This window comes from Scyliorhinus torazame, chromosome 6 (genome assembly GCF_047496885.1).
Source record: "Scyliorhinus torazame isolate Kashiwa2021f chromosome 6, sScyTor2.1, whole genome shotgun sequence".
Classification (NCBI taxonomy): Eukaryota; Metazoa; Chordata; class Chondrichthyes; order Carcharhiniformes; family Scyliorhinidae; genus Scyliorhinus; species Scyliorhinus torazame.
In genome coordinates this window covers 228768957-228796042 of record NC_092712.1, presented here as the reverse complement: position 1 = coordinate 228796042, position 27086 = coordinate 228768957, and the positions used below count along the sequence as shown (strand labels likewise).

The window sequence follows — 27086 nt, the reverse complement described above, 5'->3', positions numbered from 1 at the left end:
CCTCATTCTTGCTAGACCTTTGGTTCTCCACTATTTCCAATTTTTTTTGTGTCTTCTGCCATGACAACTTTCTTTGCTACTTCTAGTTGTTTCCATAACATAACTGACCTAGAAAACTATCTTGAATCTATTGCACAAAATTATCCTTCACACATTACTGCAAATGTGGTTTGTCCAACCTATGTGAAGATTAAATGCATCTCTAGTAACTACTCTCCCTGCCATTATAACTATTGTTAGGGGCTTGGTAACTACTTCCACCAGTTTCCCGCACTTTAATGTTCTTTGGCTCCACCCAAACTGATTCTATGTTTTGACTTTCTGAACTAAGATTATCTCCCTCTACTGTCTGCATCCCTTCCTGTTTTATTGGAAATACCCACCCTTTTCTGTTTTGCCTATCCAATCTCCTGAAATTATTTCATTCTCGACCATGGTCACTCTGCAACTACATCTTTGTAATGACTGCTGGGGCACGATTTAATGGAAAAGAAACAGAGTCCCGTTTTGGGTACGTTAAGCGGGGTGCACAACCCCACTATTAAATGTGACTCGGTTTCAATTTTGGCATTGGTAAGGGACGCCCCACTGAAGCCGCACTTAGTCAGTGCAGGAAGAGATTGCGACACTATTATGAAATGGTGCCCCGATCTGTAGACCCCCCACTGTGGCCTCTGGACCCCCCGATGCCCCGACTTACCAATTAGGGTTCCTCGAGCCCCACCCCACCCCATAGGGCAAGGCATCCCCAGGCCTGATCCCCAGCATGGGCAAGATGCCATGTTGGCACTGGCAGCCCGGAACCCTGACAGTGCCGCCTTGGGACTGTGGCATTACCAGTGCTAAATGGCCCCTGCTTGGGGTCTCTGAGGTGATGCCCTTAGGTCCTATGCCTTGGGTAACTCCAATGTGAATATATTGAAGTGTGCTTAAATCTACATACTTAAATATGCAAATCTAAATCCCACCAATTAAGGCCGAAATCCAGATCGCGAGGCCTCATGAGATCTTGTTAGATCTCGACAGGTGTAACGAGCAGCGTAAATCCCGCAAGAGACCTCTTGCGAGACTTATCGGCCTCGTTACGTCCCGAGTCGGGCCCAAGGAGGCCATTAAATCGTGCATAGATAGAGCCATTTATTGCTATCAGTATTATTCCATTAATTATTTTTTGTGAGCACATCAAACATTCGGTTATGGTACATTTAGATTTAACTTTTTTCTATTTTTCCTGTTGCCACTTTGTAATCCTGGGCGAAATTCTCCCGAAACGGCGCGATGTCCGCCGACTGGCGACCAAAACGGCGCCAATCAGACGAGCATCGCGCCGCCCCAAAGGTGCGGAATGCTCCACATCTTTGGGGGCCGAGCCCCAACATTGAGGGGCTAGGCCGGCGCCGGAGGAATTTCCACCCCGCCAGCTGGCGGAAACGGCCTTTGTTGCCCCGCCAGCTGGCGTGGAAATGACATCCCCGGGCGGCGCATGCGCGGGAGCGTCAGCGGCCGCTGACAGTTTCCCACGCATGCGCAGTGGAGGGAGTCTCTTCCGCCTCCGCCGTGGTGGAGACCGTGGCGGAGGCGGAAGGGAAAGAGTGCCCCCACGGCACAGGCCCGCCCGCGGATCGGTGGGCCCTGATCGCGGGCCAGGCCACTGTGGGGGCACCCCCCAGGGCCAGATCGCCTCGCGCCCCCCCCAGGACCCCGGAGCCCGCCTACGCGCCTTGTCCCGCCTTTCAAAAGGTGGTTTAATCCACGCCGGCGGGACAGGCAATTTATCGGCGGGACTGCGGCCCGTCCGGGCCGGAGAATCGAGCGGGGTGGCCAGCCAACCGGCGCGGCGCGATTCCTGCCCCCGCCGAATATCTGGTGCCGGAGACTTTGGCAACCGGCGGGGGCGGGATTCACGCCAGCCCCCGGCGATTCTCCGACCCGGCGGGGGGTCGGAGAATGTCGCCCCAGATTACTGATTGTAAACTCTGTTCTTTGCTGATCTCATTCTTACCCAAATTACTGCAGCTGTAATATTTTGCTTTTAAATGTAACCTTTTCTGAATGCTTGATTATGCACCACTTGTGCTCAAATCCCAGTGCATTAATGCATTGAACAATGCCTCGCATTATGTTTTGTGCGGAGAGATTTTTCTTCATTCTTTCCATATGTTCTTCATTTTTCCTTTCTCCACTCCTGAAGTACAGACTCTTGCTGGGTTCAGTGCCCCAGGTGAAGAATCACTGTCAAGCCCATATCCTGGCCTTACTACGCACTTCCACATACACAATTTGCAGCAAGAATGACTTAAAAATTAGAACATTCAGTGCATGGCGCAAAACCTCTGATTGAGGTTTTTCACCTCTCCCTAGTCAGGAGGCATGGAAGACAGTTGTAAGTTACTTCTGTAGCCAAGACCAGCTAATTCACGACATATCAGTGAATTAATTTTGGACTTGCTGATCTTTATGGCTCAGTACTGCATCGGAGAGTGCATTTATAATTTTGTCCATTTATCTGCTGCTGCTCTGCAGGAGAGGCAGCAAACACTCTGGGCGGGATTCTCCGAAATCGAGGCAGAGTGTTTGCGCCGTCGCGATCGCCGTCGAGATTCACGACGGCGCGAAACGGCCCCTATCCCGACCGATTCAGGACCCGATAATTGGCTAGGAGCGGCGCCGCGTCATTTACACGGGCCAGGCCTTGGCGCCGCGTAAAGGCGCCGCCGCATACATGACGCGGCCGGCGCCACATAACCGGTGCCAACCCACGCATGCGTGGTTGCCGTCCTCTCCGAGTCCATCCCGCAAGAAGATGTCTGACAGATCTTGCGGGGCTGCGGAAGAAAGGAGGTCCTCCTTCAGAGAGGCCGGCCCGACGATCGGTGGGCACCGATCGCGGGCCAGACCCCATTTGAGGCCCCCCCGCAGGCCGTCCCCCCCAGCGTTCCCGTGCTGTTCCCGCCAGCAGCGACCAGGTGTGAACGGAGGCGGGGGGGACCCGCCGTTTTGGGCAGGCCGCTCGGCCCATCCGACCGGAGAATCGCCATTTTGGCTGTCTCGGGCGATTCACTGTACCGCGCCGTGCAAAACGCGATTGTGCGGGTCTGGACGCTTCCGTGAATCACGGGAGGGCGTCGGACCGGCGTCGCGGGAAAATTTGGCGACCCAGGCAATTCTCCCAACCGGTGCGGGAGCGGAGAATCGCACCCCCTGTTCCTAAGTTTCTACGGCATATCCATAACAGTGGCTCAGAGGTGCTGTCAGGTCATCATTTTTGGACATAATAATGATTTTCTAACAATAATAGTAAATGTACAATTTCTCATCACTTATACTATAACAGAGTGTCTCAATTCGGGTTCATGTGCAAGACCAGCTATGAGTCAACCATGATAGTTATAACATGTGGCTGCACAGAGTCCACTGACCATTAAGGGCTCTTGGGAAACCTAAACAGAGCAGCCACTTACAAATAAGTTTTTGTACCTGAGAGTAAACTGTTGTTTTTCAAAGTCTTAGCTGAGAGGCCCTGGTCATTTTGAGGATCATGTTTGATTTATTTACTGCTGGCGAATGATGTCAGTTCTGGCTGACAGTTTATTGGTTGGAGATGGGACACATGGGCTCCTCCACAGAGCTGAGTTCGGAGCATTATATCCTCCTGATCTCACAAGATACCTGTCAAAATGTGTACTTTTTCTAATCAGCCTATATAAGGACTATAGAAGTTTTAAAAATCTGGAGAAAAAAAACTTAATACCAATTTGCTGAAATAAATTGTGACATCTGAACGAACCGAATTACATAACCATTCATTGAGAAGGCTGCAATGCACTGGTTAAGGGTTCTCGTTGAAAATATGTTTTAGAGCAAGCAGCATGATTACTGCTCAGCGACTTCCCTTTTGAGCTCTATAATATGTGATCATTTTTTCTCCCTAGTGAGATCCAAGTTCTCTTACAAATGCCCCAAATGAATTATGTAAATTTGGGCAGTAGCAAAATTGAGTCAGCTTGTTGTGCATAATGCATTAAAGCCCAAGCCTAAATTATACCTCAAATAACCTGAAACTCAAAATCTGTTTCAGCTGTAATAAATGTAATAACTTTTAACACATCTAACTTCCTGTTCATAGTCAGCACTGGTCACTGTTCCTTTAAATCTGTACTGTATGTTTTATTGGGCAGAGGAAATCTATTTTAATTTGCGTTTTGTCTGATTTAAATATAGTAAAATGACTTATTTTCTATTCACCACAGTTATAATTGGATGTTTACACTGTTCTGTTTGGAGCTAAATTTGTGTTTGCATTTTAATTTGAAGGAACAAAATAAAATCTGATACTTTACACAGCTTATAATGCCTGTAAAAAATGAACAGTTATGTCCTGTCGCTTGTCTAAAATTGAGTGAAACTTAACCTTTGACAAAGCATTTTTGTTCCCTAATTAATATATTTTCTTCTTTGCTGAAAATGTTTCCTCTGGTGTTTAGATTTATCCCATCTTTGTAATCTTACCTGTTACATATACTGAGGGTGTCTGAATGTCAAAGATTTTGGAAAAAGAAATGTTTTTTATTTGAACTAAACTTCCCATTTTCCCTCTAGTTTTGGTATGATTCATGATGGAGAAGGGAATGTGTGCAAGAAGTCAGAGGGCAATATCATGTCACCAACACTTGCAGGCCACAATGGGGTCTTCTCGTGGTCAGCCTGCAGCCGGCAATACCTGTATAAGTTTCTGAGGTACATAATTGATTTTTTTGCATGTCTTGATGCATTTAAACAATATGGCTCGACCCTTGTATTGTACAAAGAATTAGCCTAAATTAATTCAATCCATATGTGGAATTGCAATAATTCATTGATGGGGTTATTGTCTCACTTTGAACTGTCGCAGGAAGCCTTGACACTTAGGGGCACATAATAGAAATTCGGAGACATTCACATGATTTCAATTAATTTCACACTTGAATTTCTGATGTGCACTCCTGCCTACCAAGGATCCCATCTGAGAACTAAAGTCAGAACATTACCCAGTATGTATAAAGTAATTGAAGACATATTGACTTGAGTAGTCACAATATAAATGCAAATTGTGGTTGCACGTCCACTTTACTTTTAGAGCAAAATTTATTAGGTGAAAAATAAAGTGCGCGGTGTTAGACTATATTATTTATTATGCTGAAGGCTTGATATACATTTATCAGCCCAAGCATCCACTATCTCTGCAAGTTACCACTCATTGGACAAGACTTGCTGATGCCATGGTTCAAATGAGAACTCTTTCCACCCTGTGCGTGGTGTCAGTACATGCTGAATAAGACAATATCATTAATTGTATGTGTGCATGGTGAAAAAATGTTTATGTTTGACTTGATACTAGTATGGATACTGGTCATTGATTGAGATGCAATATTTTTGAAAGACTTTGAAGCCATGGGCTGGATTCTCCGATGCTGGGGCTATGTCCCCACACGGGCGTGGGAACGGTGGTGTTTTATGCCAGAAGAAATGGCGCAAAACAGCCACCGATTCCCCGTTTTGATGGGGCTAGCAGGACAATAGCATAGAGCACCCGGCTCTAGCTGCCGATACACACCAGAGAATTGCCGGGTTCGTGGTCGTGCATGCGCAAGGCAGTGGCCTACAGCAGCCACGCAAAATAGTCTCCACTTCAGCCAGCTCACGTGCCCCGGACCACCCTACCCCCACAGTACCCCCAGCCCTCAATAATGTCCACCCTGACTGAGCCCGCAGCCACCACGCCGAGTTCCCGAGGGGTCAGACCATGAAGACCCTTGCCGTCAGGAACTCGGCTGGTCGGGAGCGGAGCATCCGGGAGCGGGTCTCAGGCAATGTCCTGAGGCTGTCGATACGTGGCGCGGCGTACTTGCAGAGTACGCCGCTTTGGAGGGGGGTGGAGCATCGCAAAAGTGGCGCTGTCCTCGATTTGGTCAGAATCAGGTATTCTCCGCTGATCGCCGAACGCGATTTCCGAACAAGAATCCCGCCCCATATCTGTAGAATATAGACTTAAAAACAAAAAAAGTCAGCATCTCTGAAGACAAAAAGTGAATTAGCATTTCGGGTCAATGAACTTTTGTTAGAACTGGAAGAAATTAGAAATTTCACTTTTTTTAACAAGTAGATACAAGCTAAGAATTGGGGAGGGAAGTGGGGAAGGGGCGCAGTGGGAACAGGAGGGGAGAAGACAAAAAATAACTGGCATTAAAAAAGTGCATCTCACCACATTGGGATGTAGTAAAGCACATTATGGTCAATAAAGTATATTTGAAGTGTAATCACTGTTTGAATGTAAGAAACACAGCAGCAAATCGACACACAGCAAACTCCGACAACAATGTGATAGCTTGTTTCCTTTTTAGTGCTGTTGGTTGAAGGATAATTATAGACCAAGGACGCAATTTAGTGGGACAGAAACAGAGTGTTTTGGGCACGTTTAATGGGGTGTTTCTTAGCGCCTGCAGCACCGAGAAACATTGCGCTATTTAACAGCACTTAGCCCTTTCTTTGGCCTCGGCGAGGAATACCCTGCTGAGGCCGCACTTACCTCATGTCCTACACTGACGAGCTCAGCTCGCCAGTGCAGGAAGACGACTCACAGCTCGGACTGCCATTTTATAATGTCGTCCCGCTCTTTCGACTCCCTCAGTCACCCAAACGCGAACGCCAGACCCCCGTCCGCCAATGCATCCAACTTACCTCTTGGGGGGTCCTCGAGCCTCCCCCAACTCACTTCTTAATGGCAAGGCATCCCCCGGGCCAATCCCTGGTGCGGGCAACGTGGCACTTCGGCACTGGCATCCTGGCAGTGCCCTTGCCCTTGTGTGGACCAGTGCTAAACGGTGCCTTGACGATGTCTCCCAGGCGACGCCGTTACGCCCCGACCCTGGGAAAATGTGTTGCAGATGTATTTACATGAGCCTAATGGCTCATTTAAATATGTTGATCTGGATGTCACCCAGTGAGGACAAGGACCAGATTATGACATCTGGTGATAGGTCTCTTGTTAAATCTTGCAAGGCGTTTCGAGCGTTGCGAATCTCGTGAGTGGCCTTTCGTGAGATTCAACAGCCTCGCCATATCACCAAGTCAGGCATGACGAGACTGTTAAATTGTGCTCCAAGTCTCTGGAGATAATTCCCCTCCCTTAGCAATAGTATCTTTTATGCCCACCTGTAAGAACAGACATGCAGGACCTTAGTTTAACTTCTTTGGGTCGATTCTCCATTGCCCAACCCTGTATTGAGATTCCCGACCAGGCGGAGAATGGTGGGTCGCCCGACAAACTGAATTGGTGCTGGGTGCGAGACCCACTGCAATACTCTGCTGCCCCGCTGCCAGCCTCCGCAAGCTACTCTCCCTGTGCTGGCGAGACTATGCAAATCCCTGATTTGCATGTATTTAAATCTGATTAACGGATTAAGCCCAATTCTACACCATTATGCTCCACCCCTCACACCTGGAAGTCACGCTGGCATGATTTGGTGCAAGTATTTACAAGGGGGGCCCATCACTTGCTCATCCCCATCTGTAAGGCCTGCCCACACACCAGCCTCTGAGCATGGAGACGAATGACTGCACAATATGAACATCTCCACCACACAACCAGTTGCCCCTGACCTGGTGGGAGAGCACAAGAACCATCCAGGGAAGAGATTCACAGTAGACCACACGGAGAAATAGGATAGGGGCCACAGAAACTATTGCTAATACCAGTTGCGGCAGGCGTCGGTATCCCTGTTGGCAGGGACGGGTGGTGAGGATAGAGGTTCCCCACGTCACAGGCCAGGTGCCAATCATTGTTGGGGACCAGGGTACAGTGTAGGCAACATTATCTCAAAGGTAAGGGGGGGGAGGGTGTGGAGACCTGTTGAGGGTGGCACAGCAGTACAACCCAGGGTGACCATGTAATCTGGTGGCATTGGATGGTCAAGGTAATCCTTCTCTTGCTGACATTCCCTCTCTCTCTTCCTCCTCCCCCTGCAGAGAAATGGATCTTGGACTACAGCCAGCTATGCTCGCTATCTACATGGCTGCTGCTGTCGTTGCTGATGCACAGTGGCGAGAGCGCCAGGGTCGGTCCAGATAGGAGCCTGCACAAGAGGAGCTTGCCCCATAAGAGCAGGGTCCAGCCGAAGAAGCTCAAGTGCCGGTCCTCCAACAGGCCACATCGGCCCCTTATACCATCAGCGCCTGTCCTTTGAGGAACTGCCAGACCACGTGTGCTGCTGACAACTCTTGCTCACCAGGGAGGTCAAGCACCACCTGTTCTAGATGGTGGCGCACCTGGCACCGCAGGGGTATGAAGCAGGGAACATGCTCCTGGTAGCCGTCAATGTGATGGTTTCCCTGACCCTTTATGCCTCTAACTCATTCCTTGGGCTCGTCCAGGGATCTGTGTGGGATCTCACAAACATCTGCACACCAGGCATCTGCGCTGTTACGAATCCCCTATGCACCAGGGCATCAAACTATATCACATTCAACCTGAACTAGGCTCATCAGGATATCCAGGCAGCAGGACGTGCCACCAATGCCCCAGGTCCAGGGGTGATCGATGGCATTCATGTCGCCATCCGAGCACCAGTTCAACATGGGGTGCCTGTCATTTATGGCTTCCACTCCATAAATGTGCAATTGTGTACGAATACCAGGTGCACATCACGCAGATCTGCCTGCAATATCCAGGAGCATGCTCAATGCATTCATCCTGGTGCACTCATCGGTTTTCAGCAGCTTTCAGGTGGTCCCTCGGGTGAGGAGTTGGCTAGTGGGCGACAAGGGTTACCCACTGAGGTCATGGCTAATGACAACAGCGTGGGCGTGGAGGCAACAGCCCAAGGTGGAGAACCGTTATTACGAGACCGATGCAACAACCAGGAGTGTCGTAAGAGTGGTGCATCAGTGTGCTCAAGATGTGCTTCTGATGCCTCGACCACTCTGATGGGAGTCTCAAAAATCGCCCTCGGAGGGTCTTGAGTATCATGGTGGCCTACTGCATCCTTCTTAACATAGCGTAGCAGCACGGTGACATGCTGGAGAAGGAGGAAGAACGGAAGGCTACATCTGATGAGGAGGACAAGGATGGTCTCCAGGCAGACCCGAGCATGGAGCTGAGCTGTCAGGGCAGCCGCCCAATGTGCATTCCAAGGCCGCCGCACATGGGACAACCTGATCACCTCCCGATTTACCAATTAGGAGGCCAGACCAATGGCAGCTCCACAGCCCTGCCACTTTCCTTCCCTCAACTTCAACTCCCCCACCCCCCCAACATACAAAATCCACCTTCCCTGAGTCACTCAACCCTCCCCTCTCCCTTAGTCCTCCTGCACTTCCCTCTCATTAGTCTTTCCGCCACTTCCCTCCGTCCTTCCCTCTCTTTTAGTCCTTTACTCCACCTCCCCCCCCCCCCCCCCAGCCTTCCACCCCTTCCCATGACTCTGCTGCTCCTTGTTGTCGAACAAAGTTTGATTCCTGTCACCATCCGGCTGGGTGATCCCCGCATAGATGTTGGCGATTCCTTCTCACAATCCCAAATATATTGGTGGGGTGAAGGGAGAGGGGGAGTTGAGGCAGATGGTGAATGGTTAGGGCTCACAACTCACTGGGGATGTTGTAATACAAAGCGGGCTCATACTGCTGCTCCCATGCCCTGCCACTTCTTAGTGAGGATGTTCATGTGTCCAAGGCGCCCAACCCTCACCCCTCCCGCCAATCTGGCTGACACAAAACACTCAGTCCCAGCCCTACCTTCATGCCCTTGAGACAGCAATTAGAGGCAGGTCGGACTGGTGATACAAAAGTGTTTAATGGTGAGTATTTACTGTGCCCTTGCCCCTTACATTCTCCTCTCTACCTCATCCGTGCCAACGTAACTGTCATCTATCATCCTTAACTTAGGTTAATTACTGCTCCTTCGTGTTTCCCCAGACTGTACATCAGAAGTGGAGGCAGCTTGTCCTGCCCTCGGCTCTGTGATCCCCTTGACATATGTCCTGTGATGGGCCCGGCCGACTTTTGGGGTATCACAGGTGATGACGTGTCAGCCTGTTTTGCTTGCTACCCAGCAGATGCGCCAGTGTCAGGTGGGGGGATTTGGAAGGGCTGAGGTGTTCCAGTTCATCCCCTGCAGGAGACACCGGAGAGGCTCCATCACTTCCTCCTCCCTCGGGGTACTCGCTGGTGCCCAGGCTGCTCCATAGGACGAAGGGGAGGCTCGAGTGTGCTGTCAGTCCTGGTGGCCCACCCTCGACTGAGCCATGGTCTTGATACCCTCAGCAATGGAATGCTGGGACATGTCCCTCAGCGACTGAGCCATGTCTCTCACTTCCTCTGTCATTTCCCTCTGTGACTGTGTTATGTCCCTCAGTGCCTCAGTCATGCCCCTCTGTGACTGGCTAAGATCCCTCAGCATCCAGCCAATACTCTTGATGCCCTTTGTGAATGGGCCAAGATCTGGAGCGTGGCAGCAATATCCATGTGGGCCAGGTACAGTCTGCCCGTGACTGGTGTTATGGGCCAGGGTTTAGAGAGCCTAAAGTGTATCATGGAGTTCACCTGACCCACAACTTTTAATAGATTGTGGTATGGGGAGCACACCACCCACCCTACAGGTATGGTACAGCAAAAATGGAAAAAGTATTTTTTAAAGCAAAACAATGTTTATTCTATTAACTCAAGTTAACCTTTTTGAAACAAACAGTGAACATCTCAGCAACCATTAATTCAAATACAACCCCCAAAGAATACAACACGAAGTCATCCGTAAGCTGTCCTTTTAACATCCGGAAGACTTTTAAAAAAAAACCTTTAAACAGAAGCACATCAGGTTAAAGTCACTACTGAGAGCAGTTATTAGTTTTAAATCACCAAAGGATCGATTTAAAGTTTATAGATTACACAGAGAGAGACTAATACCCCTTTTGGCTGTGACTGCAACTATCCAGCGCTTAAAACGAAACTAAAACACACCCTGCAGCAAACAGCCTTAAATGAAAGTAAAAAGCTGACAGACAGCCCACTGACAGACACTCTCTGAAATCACAGCAGTAATAAACACTCATTTCTTAAAGGTACTCTCACTACAGATATTTATATACACACCCATTAATAAACACCCATTTCTTAAAGGTACTCTCACATGACACTGGGCTATCCTGTCCTGCACCTCAGTCATGGACAGTACAGGCTGGCCCAAGCCTTGGACGTCCTGACACATGGATCTGATTACTTGCCCAGGCAGACTCCACCCTTTCAATGTTGGCCTGGGTGCCATTTCTTGTTGGCACTATCTGCCGTTCTTAATGATGGCTTGGTTCCTCTAACTGCTCTTGCAGGTGCTGGAAAGTTGCTTCTGCCGCTTCCTGTAGATTCTGGCTTTGCTTCTGATCCCTCACTTGCTCCCACCTTTTATATACACACACACACACACACACACACAAGAATGATATACACAGAGGGAGGAGAGCAGTGAAATATCAAGTTAAAGTAAAAAGAGTCTTTGTTTCAGATGGTTGCCTTTAAGCACACCTTCCTTAAAAGTAAGCTTTCAGATCCAGTTCTGGTTGCAACCTGTAATGTTTTCATGGTAGATTCATTCATTCTGGTTCTCTGTGGTCTCAGAAATGCATCAATTCACCACAATCTTTCTGGAGAGAGAAAGAGAGAGAGAAGAAGAGCTGGTTCTTTCCCCTGAGTGTCCAGGATTCAATCTGAGCTCCTTGGGTCTCTGAAAATTCTTCCACTCGGGTAGGATCCAATCACCACCTATTACCAGGCAGAATATGGGGCGTCATTCTCCGACCCCCCAGAGGGCCGGAGAATGGCCGTTGGCCGCCATGAATCCCGCCCCCGCCGGTTGCCGAAGTCTCCGAAGGGAGAAAAGTCGGCGGGGCGTTAATGGCGCCGCTGCCGCGGAGAATGTCACGGGCCTGCGCAAGGCAGCCGATTTTCGGCCTGCCGATATTCTCCCTTCCGGATGGGCCGAAGTCCCGTCGACGTGATGACCGTTCACGTCGACGTGAATCAAACCTCCTTTTCATCGGCGTGACCCGGTGCTCCAGGCTCACGCCGACCAGCGTGGAGGTGAGTGACGGCCTGGGGGGTTGGCTCTGGGCAGGCAATGGCGTGGCCGCAGTCTGATTGCGTGAGGAGGGATGTGTCTCGGGTTGTGTGTGTGTGTGTGCGGCGGGGGTGTGTGTGGTTAGAGTAGGCTGGGCTCCGGGGGAGTGCCGGGAGGGGGTCCGTGCCGGGGTGGAGGTTGGGGGGGGGGGGGTCCGTGCCAGGGTGGAGGTTGGGGGGGGGTCTGTGCTGGGGTGGAGGCTGGGGGGGGTCCGTGCTGGGGTGGAGGTTGGGGGGGGGTCCGTGCCGGGGTGGAGGTTGGGGGGGTCCGTGCTGGGGTGGAGGTTGTGGGGGGGGGGGGGGATCCGTGCTGGGGTGGAGGTTGGGGGGGGGGTCCGTGCCGTGCCGGGGTGGAGGTTGGGGGGGGGGTCCGTGCCGTGCGGGGGTGGAGGTTGGGGGGGTCCGTGCTGGGGTGGAGGTTGGGGGGGGGGGGGGGTCCGTGCTGGGGTGGAGGTTGGGGGGGGGGTCCGTGCCGTGCCGGGGTGGAGGTTGGGGGGGGGGTCCGTGCCGTACCGGGGTGGAGGTTGGGGGGAGGGTCCGTGCCGAGGAGGGGGATGGGAGGGCAAGTGAGTTGGTCCACCTGGCCAGGTGCCAGCCTCCAACAGTTGGACCCATGCGGTCCATGCCACCTGGCTGGGGGGAGGAGGGGATATGGGCAATGATGACATGTCGTCGTTCCCCTCCCCCCCACCAGGCCGTCATGTTTTCAGATCATCCAGCGATGTTGGCCGCCGTGGTGGCAGCCGCTCATGTCTATGTTGCCCTGGATGAGGAGGAGGAGGAGGAGCGTGCCAGAGAGGCGGCGCAGGCTGCCGCAGAGGGGCAGGCGGCAGCCGCCCAGGCTGGAGGGACACCTGACCGACAGGACGAGGAGGGGGAGGAGGACGTCACGGCCCCACGGCAACGGAGGCACCCGAGGGCGCCCCGTGTGTTCCGGCCCCGGCAGTCATACCAGGACCTCACGGACCGGGAATGCAGGAGGAGACTCCGGATGAGCCGGGAAACCGTGGCACACATCTGCCACCTGCTGGCACACCTGTCACCGTGTGGCACTGGTGGGGGACACCCTCTCCCCGTGTCCGTCAAGGTTACGGTGGCCCTGAACTTTTATGCAACGGGGTCATTCCAGGCACCGAGTGGGGACCTGTCCGGCATATCGCAGACACCGGTGCATCCGGGCAGTGACAGATGCCCTATATGCCATGGCGCACTGCTACATCCGCTTTCCCGTGGACCGGGCCAGCCAAGATGCCCGGGCCGTGGGCTTCTCTGCCGTGGCCGGGTTCCCCATGGTCCAGGGCGCGATCGATGGGATGCATGTCGCCGTGCGGCCACCTGCAGATAACAGGGCCGTGTTCACTAATAGGTAGGGGACCTATTCGATGAACGTACAGGTGGTCTGCGACCACCGCATGATGATCCTGCACGTCTGCGCCCGTCACCCAGGCAGTGTACACGACTCATTCGTGTTGTCGCGGTCATCCATCCCCGGCATGTACGAGGGACGCCATCCCCAGCTGAGGGGCTGGTTGCTGGGCGACAGGGGCTACCCATTGCGATCGTGGCTGATGACGCCTATACGGAGGCCACGCAATGAGGCGGAGAACCGCTACAATGATGCCCATGTAGCGACAAGGGGAGTGATCGAGAGGTGCATTGGCGTGCTGAAGATGCGTTTCAGGTGCCTGGACCTCTCTGGGGGCGCCCTCCAGTATCGGTCAGATAGGGTCCCCCGCATCATTGTGGTGTGCTGCGTCCTGCATAACATAGCCCAGCAGAGGGGCGATGTGCCGCAGGCAGAGGAGGGCGGAGTGGAGGAGCAGCAGGAAGAGGCCCAGTCCTCCCAGATGAGGGGGATGGGGGCAATGGTCAGGGCAGACGGGGTAGACACAGGCGGGTGGCTGTCCACTGTTACCGGCTGGCCCAGTGGGCACGGGACAGACTGATAGACGCCCGCTTCACTGACTAGATGGGCGTGGGAATCGGGTAGTATGGCGACAGACCGCACACCATGGCAACAGCCGACCACCCACACCCCCCACCCATCCACCCACCCAGCACCCTCACCCCCCTCCCCAACCCCACCCACCCCACCCGCATGCACACCACCCCGCCCCCCCATTGCCGATCCACCTGCGGCACAACGGGCCGGGCTCACACAGTTGCGGGTGTACAGGTGTCTATTGCAGGCCATGGAGGATGATGACAACCCGCCCTGCGATGAGCTCCTGGCTCTACATCGTTGGACTATGTCTGACCCATGGCCACAGTACCACCATCCACCCGGACCATCCCTGCATGCCGCTGTGACACTGCAGCGCACGGTCCCGTCCTCTGCCCGGGGGATGTTGATGGCGGCCCAGGGGGAAGGGGGCAGACTCACCTGGGGCTGAGGTAAGACCACCCCTCACACACACACTTGCGCTCAACGTACATGACACCCCCGCACACTTTGGACAGAGCACAAAGGCAGCTTCGGTAGGTGTAACATTGACTTTAATAACCAAAGGAGTTCATGCACGTGCCCTAGCCCCTAAACCTCATCTGTGCCCTGCACCCGTGCCAACTTACTCAGTGTCTAATTGTTTGGCCTTACGGGCCCTTTGACTACGTCTACGTGGTTCCCCAGACGGTACAGCAGAACTGGAGGTGGACTCCTGTGATTCCTGCCCTCTAACACAGGATCCCTTTGGCGGCCGTTTCCTGGGGCGTCCTGGCCTAGATGGACAAGGCTGCGGCCCAGGCGACTGGGATGGCGAGCTGCCAGCCTGTCCTGCCCGTTGCCCACCCGATGCACCTGGGATGGAAGGGGGGGAGTCCGAGGTGTCGCGGTGTACCGGGACCTCCCCTATAGAGGGAGCCGGGACGGACCACACCACCTCCTCCTCCCTCGGGGTGCCCGATGGCCCCCAGGCCTCTACATGTGTGGGGGATGCGAACGGACTGGCCATCCGACGCCCCCCCGACATCTGGCGCTGCCAGTCCTGGAGGCCCATGCTGGTATCGACGGGGGTCTGCAGGTTTGCAGCCATGGAGCCCAGGGGGTTGTCAAACCCTGTCTGTGACAGTGCGCCGCCGGCTCGCACATGGCCACTGGCGCCGATGCCCTCAGCGATGGCCTGCAGAGACTGGGCCATGGCCTGCTGAGACTGGGCCATGGCCTGCAGAAACTGGGCTATGGCGTTGAGCGCCTCTGCCATCTGGCGCTGGCACTGGCTCATGGCCTCCTGTGAGAGGGCAGCCATTTCCTGGGCCACAGACGCCGCCTGCACGGAAGGCCCCAGGCCTCGCAAACCGTTCCCCATGTCTGACACCGTCGCACCCATTGCCTCCACCGCGGACGCCACCCGTGCGGTGTCAGCCTGGGTGGCACACATGACCGGCACCACTCCCAGCTCCTGGACGCGGGTGGACTCCTCCACCTGCGACCGCAGCCGCCGCAAGCCGCCCGTCACCCTCTTCGCTCGTCTCCGGGTCGGTGGTTGCATCGGATCTATGTGTGGGTGTGATAACTGCAGGAACCCGGGATCCATCTGGGCGGCAGAAGTTCGCTTGGGCTGGGCTGCCCTCCGACCGCCCGGTCCCTCTGCTGCTCCTACCTCCACCTGCTGTACCGGGACGGCTGTGTTGTGCGCACCAGTGAGTGTACCAGACGCCTCATCACTAAAGTGCCCAACCGTGGTGAGTGTTTCTGCGATGGTGGAGGGTGTTGGTGACAGCAGTGGCGTTGTGTCGTGCTCTTCGTCCCACTCTGTGTCCATGGCACTTTGGGGTGGGGGTTCGTCTCCACCCATCCACTCTGAGTCACTGTCCGGTATTTCGTCTTCCTGGGTAGTGCTGTCCCGGGTAGGGGTGTCCTGGGTAGTGCTGTCCTGGGTAGTGCTGTCCTGGGTAGGGGTGTCCTGGGTAGGGGTGTCCTGGGTAGTGGTGTCCTGGGTAGTGGTGTCCTGGGTAGTGGTGTCCTGGGTAGTGGTGTCCTGGGTAGTGGTGTCCTGGGTAGTGGTGTCCTGGGTAGTGATGTCCTGGGTAGTGGTGTCCTGGCTCGGATGTGACGGGGGCCTGTGGCTGCCCCCCCTCGTCGCTGGGTGGTCGCTCCCCCACGTGACGGGGGTGTCGTCTCCCTGTTGCTCCAGGTCTCTCCGTCTCCCGTGGTGTGCGAGGGGCATCCTGCGGGCGTCGCATGCTGGAGGGTCCGGGTCTCTCCGTCTCCCTAGGTCTCCGAGGGGCATCCTGCGGGCGTCGTATGCTGGAGGGTCCGGGTCTCTCCGTCTCCTGTGGTCTCCGAGGGGCATCCTGCGGGCGTCACATGCTGGAGGGTCCGGGACTCTCCGTCTCCCGTGGTCACCGAGGGGCATCCTGCGGGCGTCGCATGCTGCAGGGTCCGGGTCTCTCCGTCTCCCGTGGTCTCCGAGGGGCATCCTGCGGGCGTCGCATGCTGGAGGGTCCGGGTCTCTCCGTCTCCCGTGGTCTCCGAGGGGCATCCTGCGGGCGTCGCATGCTGGAGGGTGCGGGTCTCTCCGTCTCCCGTGGTCTCCGAGGGGCATCCTGCGGGCGTCGCATGCTGGATGGTGCGCGTCTCTCCGTCTCCCGTGGTCTCCGAGGGGCATCCTGCGGGCGTCGCATGCTGGAGGGTGCGGATCTCTCCGTCTCCTGTGGTCTCCGAGGGGCATCCTGCGGGCGGTCTGCACCTGCGGGGATGGGTGCCTGGACGTTTGGTCCTGCGATACACAATGAAGCATGCATAGTTAGACATCAGGCAGTGATCAGGTGATACGGGGGAGGGGGATATAGGGGAGGGGGGATATGGGGACTGGCTGTCGGTGGCTCACTCGCTAGTATGCCCCCGACCTCTGCATCAGCAACCTCCCGGTCCTCAGGTCCGCCAGCCAGTTCCAGGGCCCTTTCCTCGTGTACGGTCAGTGGCCTCTCATCAGCGGGCCCTCCTCCAGTCCTCACATGCTCCCTATTGTTGTGTGCGTGCTTCTCCTGTGGGGGGGGGGGGGGGGGGCAGGGGTAAAAGGCAACAGTGTTAGGCAGATATATGAATGCACGCCATCGGTTGCGCGTGCATTGCAGAGGTTAAGGATAGGGCTGGATTCACTTGGGGATATGGGGTATATGGGGGTGGGGGGGATATGGGGGATATGGGGGAGGGGGGATATGGGGGAGGGGGTGATATGGGGGAGGGGAGATATGGGGGAGGGGGGATAGGGGGGAGGGGGGATATGGGGGAGGGGGGATATGGGGTGGGGGGAGGGGGGATATGGGGGAGGGGGGATATGGGGAGGGGGGGATATGGGGGTGGCTCACCCTGCCTGCTATGACGAGGTTGTTCACCTTCTTGTGGCACTGGGTGCCTGTCCGTGGTGTCAGGGCCACAGCGGTGACGGCCTCTGCCACTTCCCTCCACAGACGCCGGCTGTGGCGTGGGGCAACTCTGCGGCCGTGCCCGGGATACAGGGCGTCCCTCCTCTGCTCCACCGCGTCCAGGAGCGCCTCCACATCGCGTGACTCGAACCTCGGGGCTGAGCGACGGCCAGCCATCCAGTCGGGTGTTGTGGTCGGGTGTTGCGGTCGGGTGGGGGGGAGCAGCGCGGCCTTATGAGCCGTCACGCCGTGCAGCGCGTATGATGTTGCACGGCGTGAACCACTGCGCAAGCGCGGATCCCGTTACGTCGCTGCTCGCCCATTTCGGGCCGGAGACTATCGACCCATTTTTCCGACGTGACGCAAGTATGATTTGCGCCGTTTTGTGCGCCGATCGGCGGACTTTCCGCCGATAACGGAGAATTTCGCCCCTGGTCTTTTAGCCAATTCATTGGCCACCAGCCAATCAATCGAGCCGAGTCCCACTCTCGGGTGCTGAAAAGGCTGGATCTTGCTGGCCAAAGGTAGCACCATATACCATGTTGCAACCTCTTGAATTCCTCCTCCTCTCTGCTTCTTGACTTAAGGACACATGTCCATAAAGCATCCATGGATCAAAAATGATAACGGCAAAAATAAAGAAAGGGGAAATAAGGGAATCAGCAGGAAGGACCCTTACAACTAACACAAGGATAGTTATGTGATAGGGCGGAAGCAGGAGCAATTAAATGGCAAAGGAGATGATGGAGAAAGGTAAAAGCCATTGGTAATGCAATAAGTTCAAAGACAAGAAACGGGGCTGCAGGAACTGCAAATGGCTGCTTTCAACAGATGCTACTGCAAAAGCTTGGGAGCAGTAGTTATGATCTGAAAATGGTGAATGCAGAAGGCTTGAAGGTGCCTATTTGAAAGAAGTGCAGTTCCTTGAGCTTCCTTTGAACTTCATTGGAACATTGTAGGAGACCAAGAGATCGGAGTTAGCAGTGAGGCAAATTAAAGGGCAGTGGCCAGATGCTCAGGATCATGCCTTGTAGATTGACTAGAGATATGAGATATTCAGCAAGGCGATCACTCAATCTGTGTATAGTCTACTCAAAGTAGAGGAGACTGCATTGTGAGTCGTGAATCCTGTGAGGGACCGTTAACATTTAGAGAGAAATCTATAGACCCAGAGATTAACTGGCAACTATGCCATAAGACTTTGTGTTTTCAAACAAACACAACTTTATTGCATACGAGAATTAAAGCTTATAAACATTTATACTTTGAACGCCGTTCTACTTTTAACTTCCCCAACCACCACCCCTCAAGAATTCTCTTATACATTACAACAATGTTGAAGGTTTAGTTACTTCTGTCGGAACCAACTCACTGGTCTGCCACAGCCCTCAGAATTAATTCTAATTCTCCTCAGTGTTCCAGTGATTCTCTGAGTAAGGCTTCTACAGGGTTCTTCCATTAGTTTTTTTGGTTAAGCGACCTCCCAAACTTTTAAGCCCTCAGGTCTGTGAACGTTTGTTCTGGTTTCTGGCTGATACTCAACTGCCTCCCTCATCTTTCCAGGTTAAGTCTGCTGACTGTTTTCTGCCACAAGGCTCTGAGGACCACTCTAGATGTCTTCTCAAGCTACAAGCTGGATACAGTTCCTGCTTTTTTTTTTCCCTGATGAAATCTAAACTGGGCTCAAGGCTCACCTACAGTCCACCTGGTGAACATGTTAGTATTTTCTCTGAAAGTGCAGGTCTGATTAATAACACCCCCTAGAATGACTAGGGTAAGAGTAGGGCCAGTCAAGGACAGTAGTGGGAAGTTGTGCGTGGAGTCCGAGGAGATAGGAGAGGCGCTAAATGAATATTTTTCATCAGTATTCACACAGGAAAAAGACAATGTTGTTGAGGAGAATAGTGAGATCAGGCTATTAGACTAGAAGGGCTTGAGGTTCACAAGGAGGAGGTGTTAGCAATTCGGGAAAGTGTGAAAATAGGTAAGTCCCCTGGGCCAGGTGGGATTTATCCTAGGACTCTCTGGGAAGCTAGGGAGGAGATTGCAGAGCTTTTGGCTTTGATCTTTATGTCATCATTGTCTACAGGAATAGAGCCAGAAGACTGGACGATAGCAAATATTGTCCTCTTGTTCAAGAAGGGGAGTAGAGACAACCCCAGTAACTGTAGACCAGTGAGCCTTACTTCTGTTGTGGGCAAAGTCTTGGAAAGGATTATAAAAGATAGGATTTATAATCATCTAGAAAGGAATAATTTGATTAGGGATAGTCAACACGGTTTTGTGAAGGGTAGGTCGTGTCTCACAAACCTCATTGGTCACCTTCTCAAAGAACTCAAACAGGTGGACAAGGGTAAAGCAGTTGATGTGGTGTATATGGATTTCAGTAAAGTGTTTGATAAGGTTCCCCACGGTAGGTTATTGCAGAAAATACGGAGGCATGGGATTGAGGGTGATTTAGTGGTTTGGATCAGAAATTGGCTAGCTGTAAGAAGACAGAGGGTGGTGGTTGATGGGAAATGTTCAGCCTGGAGTTCAGTTACTAGTGGTGTACCACAAGGATCTGTTTTGGGGCCACTGCTGTTTGTTATTTTTATAAATGACCTGGAGGAGGGTGTAGAAGGGTGAGTAAATTTGCGGATGACACTAAAGTCGGTGGAGTTATGGACAGTGCGGAAGGATGTTGCAGGTTACAGAGGGACATAGATAAGCTGCATGCTGTGCTGAAAAGTGGCAGATGGAGTTTAATGCAGAAAAGTGTGAGGTGATTCATTTTGGAAGGAGTAACAGGAATACAGAGTACTGGGCTAATGGTAAGATTCTTGGTAGTGTGGATGAGCAGAGAGATCTCGGTGTCCACGTACATAGATCTCTGAAAGTTGCCATCCAGGTTGATAGGGTTGTTAAGAAGGCGTACGGTGTGTTAGCTTTTATTGGTAGAGGGATTGAGTTGCGGAGCCATGAGGTTATGTTGCAGCTGTATAAAACTCTGGTGCGGCCGCATTTGGATTATTGCGTGCAATTCTGGTCGCCGCATTATAGGAAAGATGTGGAAGCATTGGAAAGGGTGCAGAGGAGATTTACCAGGATGTTGCCTGGTATGGAGGAAGGTCTTATGAGGAAAGGCTGAGGGACTTGAGGCTGTTTTTGTTAGAGAGAAGAAGATTAAGAGGTGACTTAATTGAGGCATACAAGATGATCAGAGGATTAGATAGGGTGGACAGTGAGAGCCTTTTTCTTCGGATGGTGATGGCTAGTGCGAGGGGACATAGCTTTAAATTGAGGGGAAATAGATATAGGACAGATGTCAGAGGTAGGTTCTTTACTCAGAGAGTAGTAAGGGCGTGGACTGCCCTGCCTGCAACAGTAGTGGACTCGCCAACATTAAGGGCATTTAAATGGTCATTGGGTAAACATATGGATGATAATGGAATAGTGTAGATGGGCTTTGGATTGGTTTCACAGGTCGGCGCAACATCGAGGGCCTGTACTGCGCTGTAATGTTCTACTGTCTCCTGACTCTCCACTCCAGTGAACTGTTCCTACACCAAACCCATAAATTGCAGCTGTCTTTTATCAGTTTCCCAAACTGGATTGCTTGCTTCTGACAGTGAATACACGTGGCTAACTAAAGCAAAGTATCCCATAGCCCACCTCTATGACAATTTGACATGTTTTGAGATGTTTAAACAGAAATACAAAATAATAATTTTAACCTTCAATGTAACTCTTTGATCTGTAGCCTGTATTGTTAGTGAAGATTATGAATTGGTCATTCATCGTTAAAGTTTTTTCCACTATCAACTGACCTTGTAAGAAGTCTTACAACACCAGGTTAAAGCCCAACAGGTTGGTTGTAATCACTAGCTTTCAGAGTGCAGCTCCTTCATCAGGTGAGTGATCAAAACATCGAAAGCTAGTGATTCCAACCAATCCTGTTGGACTTTAACCTGGTGTTGTAAGACTTCTTACTGTGCTCACCCCAGTCCAACGTCGGCATCTCCACATCACATCAACTTGTAAGATAAATACAAATTCGCTTTTGTTGAGGATTAGCACAGGGGCGGCACGGTAGCACAGTGGTTAACACTGTTGCTTAACAGCGCTAAGGTCCCAGGTTCGATTCCCGGCTTAGGTCACTATCTGTGCGGAGTCTGCATGTTCTCCTTGTGTCTGCGTGGGTTTCCTCCAGGTGCTCCGGTTTCCTCCCGCAAGTCCCGAAAGACATGGGGCGTCATTCTCCGACCCCCCGCCGGGTCGGAGAATGGCCGTAGGCCGCCGTGAATCCCGCCCCGCTGAAGTCTCCGGTACCGGAGATTGGGCAGGGGCGGGAATCGGGCCGCGCCGGTTGGCGGGACCCCCCGCTGGATTCTCCGGGGTCGTGGGGGGGGGGGGCGCGGGGCGATCTGACCCCGGGGGGTGCCCCCACGGTGGCCTGGCCCGCGATCGGGGCCCACCGATCCGCGGGCGGGCCTGTGCTGTGGGGGCACTCTTTCCCTTCCGCCTCCGCAACGGCCTCCACCATGGCGGAGGCGGAAGAGACTCTCCCCACTGCGCATGCGCGGGAAACTGACAGCGGCCGCTGACGCTCCCGCGCATGCGCCGGGAAACTGTCAGCTGACGCTCCCGCGCATGCTCCGCATTTCCGCGCCAGCTGGCGGGGCAACAAACGCCATTTCCGCCAGCTGGCGGGGCGGAAATCCCTCCGGCGTCACCCTAGCCCCTCAATGTTGGGGCTAGGCCGCCGAAGATGCGGAGCATTCCGCACCTTTGGGCCGGCGCGATGCCCGTCTGATTGGCGCCGTGTTTGGCGCCAGTCGGCGGACATCGCGCCGTTGGGGGAGAATTTCGCCCATGCTTGTTAACGTAATATGGACAATTCTCCCTCCGTTTACCTGAACAGGTGCTGGAATGTGGCGACTAGGGGCTTTTCACAGTAACTTCATTGCAGTGTTAATGTAAGCCTACTTGTCACAATAAACATTATTATTATATTTCCTTTAAAAAAAAAAAAAAAATCTATTCTACTATTAATAAAACCAATGATTGCACCTAAATTTCTAACATAAATAAAAGCAAAAAAAATGGAAATCCAGCCCTTAGTCTCCAAAACAGCGAATGTGGTCCAAGATATTTGGCTTAATTTTTAGAGTCGATGAGAATAAAAAAATAGTTTAATTTAGTCTACGCCTACTTAGAAAATAGTAATATCACAAGATTGCTGTTATTGTGAATTTATATAATAGGTTAAAGTATCGTGCACAATTTAGTATTTTGGGAATGGGGAAATTAAAACTAAGAATGGTCATTAGTTTGGGCTCTTTAAATGTTACTTCCATGCTTCACAAAAACATGATGATCTTGTTCAGTTGTCATGCAGTCTACTATTGTTTTTTTTAAAAAAAAGGTTTTCCATGGTGAAAGATTTTGGAGTTTTTATAAGTATTGCAGACTCTGCAGCATTTAATCTTTTTAAACCACTTGTACACAGCACTTCCCAGGCGACTTGTCTTGTTGATGAACCAAAGCCAGCAAAGGAGTACCGATACCCGGACAAGTTGCCAGGAGAACTCTATGATGCTGACACACAATGCAAGTGGCAGTTTGGGGAGAAGGCCAAACTCTGCAGACTAGATTTTAAAAAGGCAAGAAAATGCTCTTGAATTTTAATCGTATTGTTGGCCTTGACCAGAATTAAGCTCTCCTTTTTTATCCTGTTAATTACACGCTTGATGATCAAGATATAGTATGTAATCTGGAATTAATCATTTAAGGGCTATCAGTTCCTTGACTGGGGAGGGGGGGGGGGGGGGGGGGAGGAAAGCAACTTCCAAAAAAAACCTCCAACAATTCTGAAATACTGTTACAGCTCCTGCAGTAAGTCCTTACTGTTTTTCTGAATTGATGGCTTCCTAATTCACAAAAACTTGTATTAGAAAATGTCAGTTATGATCCATAATATCCCTTGAGAATATGTATGTAAATTGCATGTTGTATTGGACAGAATTTCCCAAAATTTGCAGAGTGCTGGATCAGACGAGGGAAAGCTGTGTGAAACTCACTGGTTTCCCGATGTCTTTTCTCGCCAGATCAAATGGATTGCACAGCCAGCTGGGATGGGGTGGGGGTGGGGGAGGAGAGAGAAACTCACCTACAAAGCTGAGATTCAGAGATCGGAGCGCCCCAATCTCAAAGTGAAGTTAAAGGCCCAACCCCCCGCTGGACATCGGGACCCCTGGCAGTCAATGGGAACACTCCCAAACCACCAACAGAAAGAGGAACAAATGCCCCCCCCCCCCCCCCCCCCCATCACCACTCAATGGTTGTGTCACCCACCCCAAAACACACAGGTGTTAGGGTGACTCCTCATCCTCGCCAGCATTGAAGCACCCCCCCCCCCCATTCGAAGTCTTGCACCCCCCCCCACCGTCCCCAAATCCATCCAACTCCAACCACGACCTCCAGCATCGCCGCCCTCCCCCAAAATAATGGGACTCCCCCCACCTCTGCAATAGGGATCCCTAGAGGACTTGTCCCTGGCCCCACCTCCTGCCAGTGACAATCTGGCTCCACCCCCTGGCAGCGCCAACCTGTCACTGTGCTCTGGCACTGCCCTGCCATGTCCCTGACTACCCGGGGGCTACAATGGTTCCGCAACACCAGCGTGGTCATCTCGACTGCTGCAGAGCAGCAGTGATTCCGCCGGTGTGACCTCATGCTGGTGGGGGTGGGGAGAATGTATTGCAAACCAAGAAGTTAAGGCACTTTGCTGTTTAGGCATATTCACATCTATTTAAATTGATGGTAATCGGCCGTGAATCTTATTACATTGCCGGGGTGGGGGGGGGGGAGAGATCTCATTCTAAGAACCCTCTGGTGAAATCCCGTTATGGCCCTCTTGAGAGTTAGCGGCTATAATGGGAATTGTGTCTGTGGCGAATGGGCCCAGAAACACCCCCCCCCCCCCCATTATATCCAGCCCACAGTCGCTTGTTAAATTTCTGCCATCATGCTTTCACTGCAACAATTTTACTAACTGACCCAAAAATAAAACAGTAGCAAATACGAATTGAAGAGATAGCAGACACACAAATAAGAAACATGGGGCAGGATTCCCCGGTCCCCCAGCTGTGTGTTTCTCGGCCTTGTGCTGTTCATTGGCGGCGGGATTCTGTCATCCCCCCCACTTGTCAATGGAATTTCCCCTTGTAGCCATCCCATGCCGCAGGGAAACCCGTAGGTGTGGGTGCGTTGCTGGCAGGAAAAGTGATTCGCAATGACCGGAGAATTCCGGCCATGATTAGAAAACTGCCAAAGGAATGCCGCTCAGGACTTGTAAAAATAGCCAGTATCTTAAATGAGGTAGAAAACCTATCCATTTCCATAATGGTGAGACAGTTCAATCCTTCAGGATACGTTTTGACAAAAGTGCTGCAGCTTCACAACACTGGCATCTGAATTTAAAGAAAAATGAATTTGTTGGTAGGTACAGGAACAGATAAAGAATACCAAGTTGAACAAATCCGGTTCCAACTCTGCCCACCGCCAATTTTGACAAGGGGACCTAAAACAAAATGTCCATTTCCATGTCCGAGATTTTTGGAATGGCCTGAATGCATGTGCAGATTGGGATCCAGGCTGTCCTAGTGCTAAATCTGTCAACGCTGTGGTTGTTTTATGTCCAAGAAATGGATGGAATGCGTGCCAATTTCTTTCCCTTGAAATCTCCATTTCAGAGTTATAGGGTACATATAAGTATCCCTTTTACCCGACAGGTAAACAACATTAATGCAAGTGAGAATTGGGTAAATTGGTGCTTAGATTAGCTAGGAGTCTAGCAACGTTTTAGGCTTCGATATATTCTGCCTCATTCGAAAGGTTCGAAAGGTTGTGCGATGCCAATTTACGAGTTGGTGCTTGCAAGAGAAGTGTGTGTGATGGTGCATCTTCACTTGCAGATTCGCCCTCCTTCTCCACTTCTGACATTGGCCCCTGGATTTCATCAGGATCTGGGAAGAGAGAATAGAGAAAATGGTTAGTACCTAGAGGCAAATCGTATTTTGTTGCAAAACCGTAGTTTCTCAATGGAGCACCAGTAAATTGAGGGAAGAGGATAATTAACTGCTAATGGATGGATGATTACAGAGCCCACAACCTGTGGCATGAATCCTCTTGCCTGGCTCTGTACAGAAGCACCTTCTCCCCCTGCCCAGGATATCGATTGAAGCCTTTCTGGCAGCTGACAATATAGTAAAATGAAGGAGTACCTCCACGTGCAGGTGTACTCCCTGGAATTAAGTACTAGTTTGTCCTGCAAAAGGAATGGTGATTGTGTTAATGCATTGTAAAGTGAAGAGATTTGAAGATTTATGAGTGATTCTATTTGCTTAAGGAAGCACCGGCAGAGTATGCAAGTAACAGTAGGAGGAGTGCCGCTGAAGGTCGTTGCAGTGATTGGATGAGACGAACGTGACGCGGGTGGTGCCAATGTTTTTATTGACACTTAGAGCAAACAAATGCAGGACAGCAGTATTGAATAGTCTGTACCAAGCCATTCAACTCTTTTTACACTCCTTCTGGGTCAGAGGGTCTAAACTTCTGGTATATATACATTCCACTACCTCAGACAATCCTTCCATCGCTGGGTGGCAGGACATCTTTCTCTCATCTGGAAACAAGATATCCTCCTTCCTTAATTCTCCACTGAAGCCTCCAGGGCATTATTAGAAAATTTGAGACTTCCTTCAGTCAACACTTTTTGTCTTGCATTCCCCAGCAGTTTTCAGTTGTGTTTCATACGGAACAGTTAATCTCCCTTTAAGGAGTGCAGCCCATTAGAAACTGGGAGCCTGTCATACGTGCTCGGAATCCCTCTCTCTTTCCACTGCTGTGTAAAATGTCTACTTGCCAGTCTGAGCCATGCTGACAGAGGCTTGTGAATCTGTGGAACTCACTGCTGCAGAAGGCTGTGGAGGCTTAGTCAATGATTGTCTTTAAGACAGAATTAGATAGGTTCTTGATTAATTAAGGCATCGGGGGTTACGGGGAGAAGGCAGGGGAATGGGGATGAAAAACATACGAACCATGATCAAATGGCGAAGCAGAATCGATGGGTCGGATGGCCTAATTCTGCTCATATATTTTATGGTCTTATGACAGTTCATTGATGGATAGAATGAGGTATGAATTTGAAAGGGATTGTGCCTTTGTAGCGCACAAAGACTCCATGAGACGAATATAGTGAAGTCGATGAGGCTTTATTAAGCGTGTCTGTTCCCCAGCAGCCCGATAGTAAACTGGCCTGCGGGGGAAGACACCGGCTTCTTATACTTCGCCTTCAGGGCGGAGCTTGAGGTCAACGGCCAACCAGGACCTGGGATCTGTCAGCCAATGACATTAGGGCTTCCAGTCCCACATGACCCCCAATACATACTACCACAGCCTTGCCGGTGACATCATTGGCCAAGCAATGGTCCATGCACATCTCAAAGTATCCAGCAACAGATTACCAAATGGTTGGCTCAAATTAAGCCTAATCTGTTAAACTGCTGGACACGTATCTGCTCAACTAAACGTTTATT

At 51.9% G+C, this 27086-nt stretch overlaps 1 protein-coding gene across 1 annotated transcript in view; it reads left to right on the top strand.

Annotated features, from left to right (window-relative positions):
- adamts16 (ADAM metallopeptidase with thrombospondin type 1 motif, 16) overlaps positions 1 to 27086 on the top strand; it is a 359351-nt gene that overhangs the window by 129597 nt on the left and 202668 nt on the right. Inside the window, exons 9-10 of the mRNA XM_072509492.1 lie at positions 4600 to 4737; positions 22997 to 23150. Coding sequence (XP_072365593.1) covers positions 4600 to 4737; positions 22997 to 23150 — 292 coding nt within the window. The remainder of the gene's footprint in view (positions 1 to 4599; positions 4738 to 22996; positions 23151 to 27086) is intronic.